This window comes from Mobula hypostoma, chromosome 14 (genome assembly GCF_963921235.1).
Source record: "Mobula hypostoma chromosome 14, sMobHyp1.1, whole genome shotgun sequence".
NCBI lineage: Eukaryota > Metazoa > Chordata > Chondrichthyes > Myliobatiformes > Myliobatidae > Mobula > Mobula hypostoma.
Window position 1 is genome coordinate 35,011,783 of NC_086110.1, and position 12,058 is coordinate 35,023,840.

The 12,058-nt window shown below is 38.9% G+C and overlaps 1 protein-coding gene across 4 annotated transcripts in view; it reads right to left on the reverse strand.

The window, feature by feature from the left end:
* Positions 1-12,058, reverse strand: part of phkb (phosphorylase kinase, beta) — a 281,176-nt gene that overhangs the window by 210,761 nt on the left and 58,357 nt on the right. For all 4 annotated transcript variants that reach the window (XM_063066930.1, XM_063066928.1, XM_063066929.1 and 1 more), the window contains 2 exons: positions 5,063-5,170; positions 4,843-4,923 (listed from right to left, as the gene is read on the reverse strand). In XM_063066930.1, the coding sequence (XP_062923000.1) occupies positions 4,843-4,923; positions 5,063-5,170 (189 nt within the window). The remainder of the gene's footprint in view (positions 1-4,842; positions 4,924-5,062; positions 5,171-12,058) is intronic.

Consider the following 12,058-nt stretch of genomic DNA (forward strand, 5'->3'; position numbering starts at 1 on the left):
GATCCGTATGCTCCACGACTGCTGGACTAAGTGTGTAAATGTAGGAGGGGACTATGTTGAAAAATAAATGTGCTAGGTTTTCTAAAATTGACTCCTTCTACATTAGGCCACAAACTTATTAATCACCCCCCCCCCCCACCCCGTACATTTGACCTTCCACTGCTGGCAGAGATCTAAGACTATAGGAGCAAAATGTTCCTCCAACTGAAATTTTTGACCATTGTCTTTTGACTCTGCAGTAAAATCAATACTCTGACCAATATTTCCATTCCTCTCCCTGCCAGATATCTGAAACTGAGCCAGACTATTTTTAGCCATGGTGTTATGTTTCACCAAGATAAGCTTATGACCACTTTAGGAGCAGGTTTAAATTAGCTTAGTTGGGAATGGGAATCTGAAAAGACAGTCAGAAGAGAGCATTACAAAGAAAGCTCGAAGTGGAAGTCAAAAAAGCAAAATAAATATATAGAGGAAGAAAAGGCAACGTATTTTATTCAATGTGGAAGGAGTAATTTATAACCTTATCATAAAGCAGACTCTTGGAAAAAGCAAAGTGATAGAATGATTGCTCTTTCCTTAAAATTTATATGGCAGTTACAATTGCAAGAAAAAGTTTGTGAACCCTTTACAATTACCTGGTTTTCTGCAGTAATTACACATAAAAAGTGGTCTGATCTTCATCTAAGTTACAATAATAGACAAACACAATCTGCCTAAAATAATAACACACAAACAATTGTATTTTTCATGTCTTTATTGGAATCATTATTTAGTCATTCATAGTCCAGGCTGGAAAAAGTATGTGAACCCTTGTATTTGATAACTGGTAGAACCTCCTATAGCAGCAATAACCTCCACCAAACATTTCATGTGGCTACTGATCAGACTTGCATGATGGTGAGGATGAATTTTAGAGCATTCCTCTAGACAAAACTGTTTCAGTTCATCAATATTTCTGGGATACCTTGCAGGAACAGCCCTCTTCAGGTCCTGTCACAGCATCTCAATTGGGTTAAGGTTCCGGACTCTGACTGAACCATTCCAAAACACAAATTTTCTTCTTTTTAAACCATTCTGTTATTGATTTACTCTTCTATTTCGGATCATTGTCTTTTTGCATCATCTAACTTCTATTAAGCTTCAGGTGACTGAACGCTACCCTGACATTCTCATGTAAAATGTCTTAATAAAATTTTGAATTCATTGTTTCCTTAACAATTGCAAGCTGTCCAGGCCTTGAGGGAGCAAAGCAGCCCAAAAACCATAATGCTCCTTCCACCAGAAAGTTTTACAGTGGGATCAGGTTTTGGTGTCAGTGTGCAGTACCCCTTTTTTCCTCCAAACATAGTGGTGTGCATTTCCGCAAAAAAGTTCAACTTTTGTCTCATCTGTCCATAAAATATTGCCCCAGAAGCATTGTGGAACATCCAGGAGACTTTTGCAAACTTGAGATATGCAACAATGTTTTTTTTTGGAGAGCAGTGGCTTCCACTGTGGTGTCCTTGAGAGAGAGTCCATAGGTTGTGGAAACAGATCAGCGTTGGGCTGAGTGAAGTTGGGTGAAGCTATCCCTTCTGGTTCAAGAGAATGATAGTTGAGGGGTAATAACTGTTCCTGGTGGTGTGGGTCCTGAGGCTCTTGTACTTCTTTCTTGATGGCAGCAGTGAGAAGAGAGCATAGCCTGGATGGTGGGAGTCCTCGATGATGGATGCTGCTTTCCTGTGACAGCAGTCTGTGTGGATGTGCTAAATTGTGGGGAGGGTTTTACCCTTGATGGATTGGGCAGTATCCAGTACTTTTTGTAGATTCTTCCATTCAAGGTCATTGGTGTTTCCATACTAGGCACAGGTGCAACCAGTCAATTAACTCTTCACTGCATATCTATGGAAGTATGTCAAATTTTTAGATGATATTATGAATCTTCACAAACTTCTAAAAAAGTTAGAGGCACTGCCGTGCTTACTTTGCAGTAGCACTCTGTCACTGATCCCAATGAGGAATGGCTCATGAACCTCCAGTTTCCTACTGCTGTAGTCAATAATCAGATCCTTGGTCTTGCTGATATGGGTGAGAAGTTGTTATTGTGGTATCACACAGCCACATTTTCAGTCACCCTTCTATATGCTGATTCCAATGGTGTCGTCAGCAAACTTAAATGCAGCATTAGAGCTGCACTTACCCTCAGAGTCATAAGTATTAAGTGAGTAGAGCAGGGGGCTAAGCATACTGCCCTGTGGTGCACTTGTGCTGATGGTTATTGTGAAGGAAGTGCTATTGTCAATCCAAACTGAATGCAGTTTGTAATAGAAGAGGTCAAGGATCCAGCTACACAAAGGGGTATTGAAGTCTAGGTCCTGGGTAGCCTACTGTATGCAATTTTGGTCTCTCTGCCACAGAGGGAGTGAGTGAAGATTTACGCAACTAGTTTCTAGATGCCAGGTCTGTTAAACAAGGAAATACTGTGTAGGGCTATGAAGCTTAGAGTATGATAAGTGACTTCACTGAAACATTCAAAATTCTAGGAAGACCCATCAAGATAAATTCAGAAATAATAGAAGTATCAAAGCAAGGAAATGACCATCTAAAACTGAAAGAAAAAATGTCTTCATTCAGAGGATAGCAAATCTTTGAAATTCTCTCCCGAGTAGGGAAAATGGTGGTGCATAGATCTGGTATTATCTTGGGCCAAATGAACAATCTCCTGGTCCTATTTTTAAATTTTTAGTTCAGCTCCATTAACAAAATTACGTAGCTCTGTCCCCACAAACTCACCCCATTCCAGCCATGCCTTCAACACTCATATCTTAGTAACCTCTAGAGTTGACTATGCCATTGTTCACCTGGTCAATTTTCAATGTTCTACCGAACATAAGCCCATACCAATCCAAAGTGCTGCTGTCAATATTTTAACTTACAGTAAAATGTATTCCCTAGTCACCTTGCAGTTGTTGGGCTATACTGTCACTTGGTCCCACAACATCTTGTTTTGCTTTATTTAATGACCTCAGTTCTCATTTCTTGGTGTCGGGGCTGGAGGCGAGAGACGGGCCAATTCAGCTCGCTACTCCACAAGGTTTACTTGTCTCTGAACTGAACTGAGGCTGTTCGTTTCTTTGTTTTGTGGCTGCCTGTAGGAGAGCAATCTCAAAGTTGCATATGGTATACATGCTTTGATAATAAATGTACTTTGAACTTTTGAACTTATAATTTCTAGAACCACCTCCAACTCTACAAGCCACAAGAACACTGCATTATTATTCTGTACATTGCTGACGTTAATTACTCTGCTACTGGCTATCATGGGTACAACTATCGAGGCCCTAAACTCTGAAATACCATCTTCCAGATTCTATTCTTCATTAAAACCCATCTAGTTCATCAAGATTGTGGACAAATTGTCCAGATATATTTTTCTGTGAGAAGTACCTTTTGCATCACCCTTTTCAATATACATTTGTTCCACGTTAAAGCTAAAATAAAAATGGAAGGTTTCTCTGTTTAGATGATCACCCAAGCAACATTTTAAGTGATTTGCAAGGTTCAAACAGAAGGAATAACTTTTTTAAATGTAATGAGAGGTTAAAATTTGGAATACATGGCTGACAAGCTGATGCCAACAGGCTTATCAGGCATTTTCAAAAGTGTTACTGTAAATACTTCCTATTTTCCGGATATAACTGCCAAACACTAAGACTGCAGAGAAAGAGAAAAGGAATAGGGTTTGTTACATATGTCAATCAAAGAACACTCAGGCGTAATGAACCAAACATCTTCTATCAGTGCTCTATTTATCCCGCTCAAATTTTTTTACGCAGATACATTCAGTTTAATAACTCTTAAAGGACATTTAATTATCAATAATCAAAACAGATTTTTTACTCATTTAATCCTATTCAATATAATAAAATTGTGAGAAGGGCCATCTTCAAATGCAGCAGTAATCCTTTCTAGGGTAACATTCATTGCAGATCAGGGATTAACTTCAAAGTTGTCAGCTCTATGGTGACACGTTTATGATCTGTGCATTGCTGGAGGGAACCAGAGATCCAACAAACTTTCACACAGCCTTCTTTCTCTCTCTTCATGTTCTTGTCGCTATCTCCAATTCTTAGTGTAGCACTACCCATGACCCGGCCTACGAGACAAATCCTCCTTGTGCAAAGAAAGTGCCCTTATTCAGTTATTTTGAAGTCCCGGCAAAACTCGAAAATAGCTCCTACCCCAGTACCTTCCCATAATAAAGCATTATTTGGTATCCTATATTTCAGCATATATCAAGTAGGAATCACATTTAACTCTTTCCTTATGAAAACACTAGCTCATACCACCAAAAATTCAATCCTGCACCTCCTGGCTTGAGAGTTGTTTGAAAATTTGGAAATTCATAGACAACTCTATAGCATAAATGAAGAAAGTTTCAATTTCCAGTATTACTCTGGAAATCAGATCACAATGACCATTAACGGTTACTGTTGAGGCAACCTTGCTTTTAAAGTGCCAGCTATTCCATGCACACAAGCCATTTAGGCCCATGGACAGTATCTCTCTAATACATTACCTTTCCTTTCCCAACTCTTTGATTTTCCCACAATTTGACCAACCCTGACATCCTGATCATGCTGAGACCCTTAGTGCCTGGCACATTAATGGACCCATATTCCTCTCTCTGCAAGGCTACAACCCCACCGCTTCTTCACATTCCTTCATTCTAACTACTACATAAACCTGCACGTTGGAGCCCCTTAGTGAATATATTTTCAACAGTAATTCAAACTAACTTCAACATTTTTTTGAAAATCAAGTTGCTCGTTTGTCTTAATGTATTTGTCTCTTTAACAATACCTCATCTGTATTGTAGATAATCTGTAATCCTGAGGAAATCATCTCCACCAAGTACAGCAAGAACAAAGATACAGCATCAATCTGGAGGGAAAAGCAACAAACAAGATCTATGAAATTTTAACAAATCAGTCAGTCGACTATCTTACAGCTGGGGCAAATACTCCAACAATATTTACTTATTTGTCAAAAGAATCGGAATTGTGAGCTAGCATCAGTTTACCTGAAGATGCCCGTAGTCATCGTAAGATAGCAGTTCGTCACCTGTGTGGACATTGAACACAGAATGCAGGCAGTTTGATGGACTTGGGTTGTGCTTGAAACTTTCCACCTATTTAAAGCAATTTGATTAAATGAGCACTTGGATTGAATACAAATTGATAAAAGTTGATTAAACTGCCTGACTTTCTCCCCCACACTTCCAAGAAACCAGTGATATGATGGATAAGACAGTACATGTAGATGTTGTATATTGTGATTACCAAAAGTATTTTATAAAGTTGCATATAAGAAATTATTTGAGAAACAACAGTAAAGGATAAAATCTCATAAAACATGCTGACAGGTAATCAAAGGGAAAAGAAAGCTGAAAGGAAGATAATCTGATTGGCATTGTGAAGACAGCATTGTCCAGGGATTTGTAGTGGTGCTCAATCTTTTCAACATATATATCAATAACATGAATGAATAAACTGCATGCCGTATTCACATTGACAGAAGTAACAAGGTAAAAGGAGCAATAAATTGCTGATGAACACACAAAATTACAACAGAACCTAAGACAGTTTGAGTGAGTGATTTACTTTGTGCAACATGCTACAACCTTTAGAACTGAAAATGGAAAATATATTTTATCAAAGGCAGGAAAGAAGAAACCATGGAGAACTAAAAGAGCTTAGGTGCCCAATATAGCAATCAAATGCAAAGTGATCAAAATGCTTATTAATGTCAGAAATCACCTTAAAGAATCTGGAAATTATAGGGAAGTTATATTTCAGTTGTCAACATGTTAATTTAGAATTAAGGAGGAGGAGGAGATAGCGGCATGACGCAGCACGCAGCGGCCACTCTGGTGAATATCTGTTATCTGTCAAGTAGGGTATCGTGCAGACGCGGTGCAGACGCGAGACAGACGCGAGAGCACAGAGGAATATCTGGAGAAAATTCTGAAATGCCTTCTTCGCTGCCGCTACTACTGTGTGATCCAGAATCTCCGGAGGAGAAGGCCGCGAGTCCTCGGCTTTGCTTGTTGCTTGGCGGCCGGGGCAGGATCGAAGCGCTCAGCAGAGGATGGTGCTCGGGAGGCTGTATAGGAGGGGCTGGTCAGAGGCTCGAAGTCTTCGGACGGACTCAGAGTCAGCTGTGGTTGGGTGCTTCCAATGCATCAGCAGTAGTCGGCGCCTGGGGGTTTATGGCAGGGAGAGTTTCTCCCCTTTACCGCCTACTATCGGGACTATCGGGAGTCCATCGAAACTTAGAGACTTTTTTTTTTACTGTGCCCATGGTCTGCTCTTTATCAAATTATGGTATTGCTTTGCACTGCTGTAACTATATGTTATAATTATGTGGTCTTGTCAGTGTTAGTCTTTAGTTTGTCCTGTTTTTTTGTTTATCACTGTGGAGGAACATTGTATCATTTCTTAATGCATGCATTTCTAAATGACAATAAATGAGGACTGAGTGTCCTCATAATCTAATCTAATTTAAATTTTAGATCCTTTCATAAATGCTTGATTTTGTACATTAAGAAGCATACACAGTAGATTCCAGTTAACTGGGACACATCAGGAACAACATCACATCACATTTTGACCCAATTAAGTGGCTGCCCCAATTATTTAGCCAGTTTCATGGAAATAGTTAAAAGGTGATAATAAAGACAAACTACCATTTAACTGAATAACAATGTATGCATTTAAATGAAATACAGAAATAGGAGCACTATTAATACCTTTACTGTAATATTAAACTCTATTAGTTCCTAATAGTTATCTAAATTTCAGCAAGTACAGGTCCAGAGCCATTACACATTCCTCATATGATAACCTTTTCATTCCCAGAATCATCCTTGTAAACCTCCTCTGAACCCTCTCCAACGTCAGCACATCTTTTCTTAGATAAGGAGTCCAAAACTGTTCACAATACTCAAGGTGAGGCCTCACCAGTGCCTTATAAAGCCTCAGCATCACATCCTTGCTCTTGTTTTCTAGACCTTTTGAAATGAATGCTAACGTTGCATTGCCTTCCTCACCACCGACTCTACCTGCAAGTTAATCTTTCAGAGTGTTCTACACAAGGAATCCCAAGTCCTTTGGGAGAAACTATCCTGTTTGGTAACTTGCTTCAAGGAAGGACTTCAAAAGATCCCTCTGTGGCTTTAAAAGTGAATGAGCATCACAGTAAATTTTGCTTTAGGTTTAAAGTGAAAGAAGCCTATTTTATAATAGATGAACAAGTACATAAGTTACTAGGTGAGTTATTTATTTACAAAAGCAACTTTTCACCTACTTCTTTCACTGAGTAAATTATTTATGAATTAAGTTCATCCACTGAACATCATAAAAATTAATTTGGTGCATGTCTTGGTTGCAAAATATCATGACAGGAGGCTTTTTGATATCTTAAGGAAACTACCGTTTTTGACTTCAATCTCTCTCATTGAAAAGCAGCTTCAAGGATTACTGGATTTGGAAAATCTGACCTCTTCAAACTCAAAGCGTAGCAGTCAGTTATATAGAAACTGAACCACTTAGAAGAATGGCAGCCAAAATCTTATAAAAGTCCTCACCATTTCCAGGCTCAAATCTTAAATATTAACTCTCAACATAGTATACTGCCCAGACTACAATCCAAATTTTCAAATCCATACCAATTACTCGAATACTCGCTGCTCGATTTTTGTGAAATGCCATCTACAATATCCTCAATATCCTCAGTCTTTTCAGAGCAAAACTCAACCTTTAAATAGTCATTACAACTCCACATTCGCAATGCTTTCCTCATCCAAACTACTCTCTATTCTTCCCAGCCCTGTAACAGTTGTAAATCACAAATCCTTACAATCCCTAAGGCTTTATTAACGTAACCAACATCATACCAGATCCACCCTCCTACAACTCACATGTGCTAAAATAGCATAAAAATCAAACAAGTGTGTTTTTTATTTAGATCCAAGTATCTATGATGATGAAGGCAAGGCTCCAGATTCAGGCTAATAAAATTGTAAGCAATCGTACTTCACTGCAAAACAAGAGATTATTCAAACAAGAGAAAATCTGAAGATGCTGGAAATCCAAGCAACACACACAAAATGCTGGAGAAACTCAGTAGGCCAGGCAATATCTATGCAAGAGTACAGTCGTTGTTTCGGACCAAGACCCTTCAGCAGGCCTGGAGAGAAAAGGTGAGGAATCAGAGTACAGGTGAAACCTGATGGGGGGGGGGGGGTGCGATGAAGTAAAGACTAGGGAAGTTGATGGTGAAAGAGATACTGGGCTGGAGAAGGGGAAATCTAACAGAAGAGGAAAGAAGGCCATGGAAGAAAGAAAAAAGGGTGAGTTTCCCTCTCACACTATCTCCTTGCCTGACCATCGCATTCCTCTGGTGCCACTTTTCCCTGCTCTTTCTTCCATGGCCTTCTGTCCTCTCCTATTAAACTCCCCCTTCTAAAGCTCTGTATCTCTTTCACCAATCAACTTTGCAGCTCTTTATTTCACCCCTCCACCTCCTAGTTTCACCTATCACTTTGTGTTTCTCTCTCCCCTTTCCCCAGCTTTTAAATCTATTCATCATTTTTCTCCAGTCATGCTGAAGGGTCTCGGCATGAAACGTCGAAGGTACTCTTTTCCATAGATGCTGCCTGGCCTGCTGAGTTCCTCCAGCATTTTATGTGCGTTGGTTGAAGAGGTTATTCATGAAGGCAAAAAGATATAGTTGGTGGCAGCAGCAAGCCATTTGATTATTGAAGAATAGGTGGCATTTCCAGATGTATAACTGTGTTCATAGAATCCTTCGTTTAGGAATGTGACAATGCACGACAAAGGAATTTACAGAAAGAGAAAGCCATAATTTCCAAATGAAGTAGAAGCCATTTAGAAATGAAAGAGCAATGTTATAGCGAAAGCAGAAAAAATCAAGATACAGAACACGCTGAAATTAAAGACCTCGTGTGGTAATTGCAAAATTATCTCTTCTTGGCTATTTTATTACATTGTCTTGCATAATATAATGCAGTAATTTTCTAACAAGTAATCTGCAATTGAACCTTACTGAACTACAGTATTTCTGAAAATGTACATTAATGCAGGATCCCCTTCTTTCAATCTAACTGGTTATAAAATAACATGACAAACTTGTTTTCAATAAATGTATACAGGGACACCCTTCACAAATCTTTCATCATGGTTTTACCTGTAGTAGAATTGATGATAGGCCATCTGGTGTGTCAATATATATTTAAAGCTCTTTCATACTTTATAATTTTTTCTTAAATGAAAAGCATGAATACTACTTTCCATTCCAACAACAGAATTTGCATATCTAAGATAACAATAAAAGCTGTGATTGGAGTATTTACTATCCATTACCTTTTAACATCCAAAATACAATGATGAATCATACACAGCCTTCTGTGGCTGACAGTTCTAAAGACTTCATTTCTGCTCATGTCAGGCACACCTATTCCTTATCTTGATTTTACTTCATCCTTCTTTACTCTCTATCTTTCCATTACTCTTGGCTGTGATTGCTCAACTAATACTCTTAATACTCAATGTACTCTGCACGTAAATTGGCTCTAGCTTGGTTTAGGCTGTTGGCTCTTAGTGTAATCTTCTTGTTCCAGAACTTACTCCAGGATCCCAATAACATTAAACTATAATGATCCCTTTGTCCCTTTCTCACATCTCCATCATGTTTGAACTCCGAGGGAAAACTGGAATGAGCAGTTTTCCAAGCAGCAGTTTGTCCTCACCTTTCTTACTGTAGAAGTCACAGATAAATCTGGCAAGTAACTGCAGTGCATTTTGTTAATTGAGAACTCTGCAACTAGGGTGAACTACTGGTGAAGGGAATGAGTGTTTAGGTGGTTAGGTGTGCCATTTAAGTGGGTTTCCTTATTTTGGATGATCTTCAACTTTAAAAAAAAAAAAAAATTTTTATACACAGAAATGATTGGCCTGGGGTTTTTTTTCAGTGGGAGGTTAGGGTGGATACTAATCTTACATGATATTATTTTGGGTGCTTTTTTTATTGTTATGTATTATATATTGGACTGGTTTGTTTTGGACTGTATAAATCTCCATTTTGTTGATGGGTTTTTTTCTGTAGCTCTATTGTATTTAATAATTTTAAAAAAAGAAAAAAAGAGTGCTGGTGGACAACACTCAAGAAAATGGAGAGTACTCAATACACTCATAATATGTCTTAAGGATGACAAAAAAGTTTTTCTGTGTCAGAAGGCAAGTTAGTTTCTGCTGGATGCTCCTGGAGCCATGATATTAATGCGATTGGGACAAATGAGTTTACTATCCGTAGTGACACCCAGGGTGTAGTTTATGGGAAATTGGCAATGGTAATGCCTTTGAATATCAGGACTAGGTGGTCAGAATTGGTCACTTCCTAACATTCGCACATTCAGAATGTTATAGTTGAAGTTGTCTTGCTTATAACAAAACAATATCTTTACACCTTGCTTGCAGCACCTCCATAGTGAGAGATCTGGCGCTAATTATAACTGTTCAAACAGGTGGAAGAAAGTCTGCTGTGAAAATGAAATTTGACAAAGGAAAGTAAATGCAAACAATATGTACTGTTAACTGTTTTGTAACATTGTAGGTATAGTGACTGCACAAATCTTGGAAGGTGAACCATAATTCAAAAAATAAGACTGTATTTGTCATATGTACATCAAACCATATAGTGAAATGCATCGTTTGTGTCGATGGCCAACACAATCTGAGGATTCCTGGGGCAGCACACAAGTGTCACAAGCTTCTGGTGCCAACATAGTGTAAAGCATTGTAAGGTTTTACTGCTAATGTAATGGCCTCTCTGTAATGTTTCACTGCTAAGGCAATGGCTTCTCTGCAGCAGCAATGTTTGGGTTATGACTAGAGATAATGAGGGCTTTGGAATGTGTGCTATCCAATGAGAGGCATGTTGTTTTTTCTTGTGGGTATGGGAGCAGGGATTTCGCAGTCTTTTGTCGGCAAGAGATGAAGAGAGAAGATGCGAAAGAAAAGAGTTGGTAGACCAGCGGACGCAGTGGACTTGGAGCGTGGGGCTGGCGGCCAGCGATGCTCGGAGACAGTCGATGGGGAATGAATGGACGAATCAGTGAGCTCCAAGGTGCACATCAGACTGTTTCATTAAAATGGGCCTTTTTTCTTTTTATTTTCTTTATTAACCCTATAATCAGATTAAGATTTATAAAGTTCAATCATTTAATTGCATATGGTGTACTGTCTGATATTCTGCGGTTCGGAATTGTAACCAGGCAACATATCACGTAGCATCCACACAAATGAGATTTCTCAGTTTGGCTGGGCCAGAGGCTGTCTTCCCCCTAGACAAACGCATGCTGGCCAAACCTGCGGGTAACAATAACATGCCTACAATTTACTAATCCTGTCCCTTATATCAAAATGTCATTGTTCAGCAAATGACACATCAACAGCAATGAATTATTTTGTGTTAATGGTTTCTGGAGAAACATTTGGCTGTTTCAAGATTAACTCTATATCCTAAAAGTCTCAGACCTCTACAGAATTAATTCCAATACTACTGTACTTAAATGGATTTGAATAGTTTTTATTTCTTACGTCCTTCACATACATGAATAAAAACCTTTATGCTACGTCTCTGTCTAAATGTGCAATATACAATGATAGTAATTTATAATAATTTACAATAAATAGAACAGTCAATGTAATATAGAGTACACACAAATCAGCGTGAGTTCATCAGTCTGATGGCCTGGTGGAAGAAGCTGTCCCAGAGCCTGTTGGTCCTGGCTTTTATGCTGCGGTACTGTTTCCCAGATGGTAGCAGCTGGAACAATTTGTGGTTGGGTTGACTCGGGTGCCCAATGATCCTCCGGGCCCTTTTCACACCTGTCTCTGTAATGTCCTGAATCATGGGAAGTTCACAACTACAGATGCGCTGGGCTGTACGCACCACTCTCTGCAAAATCCTGCAATTAAGGGAGGTACAATTCCCA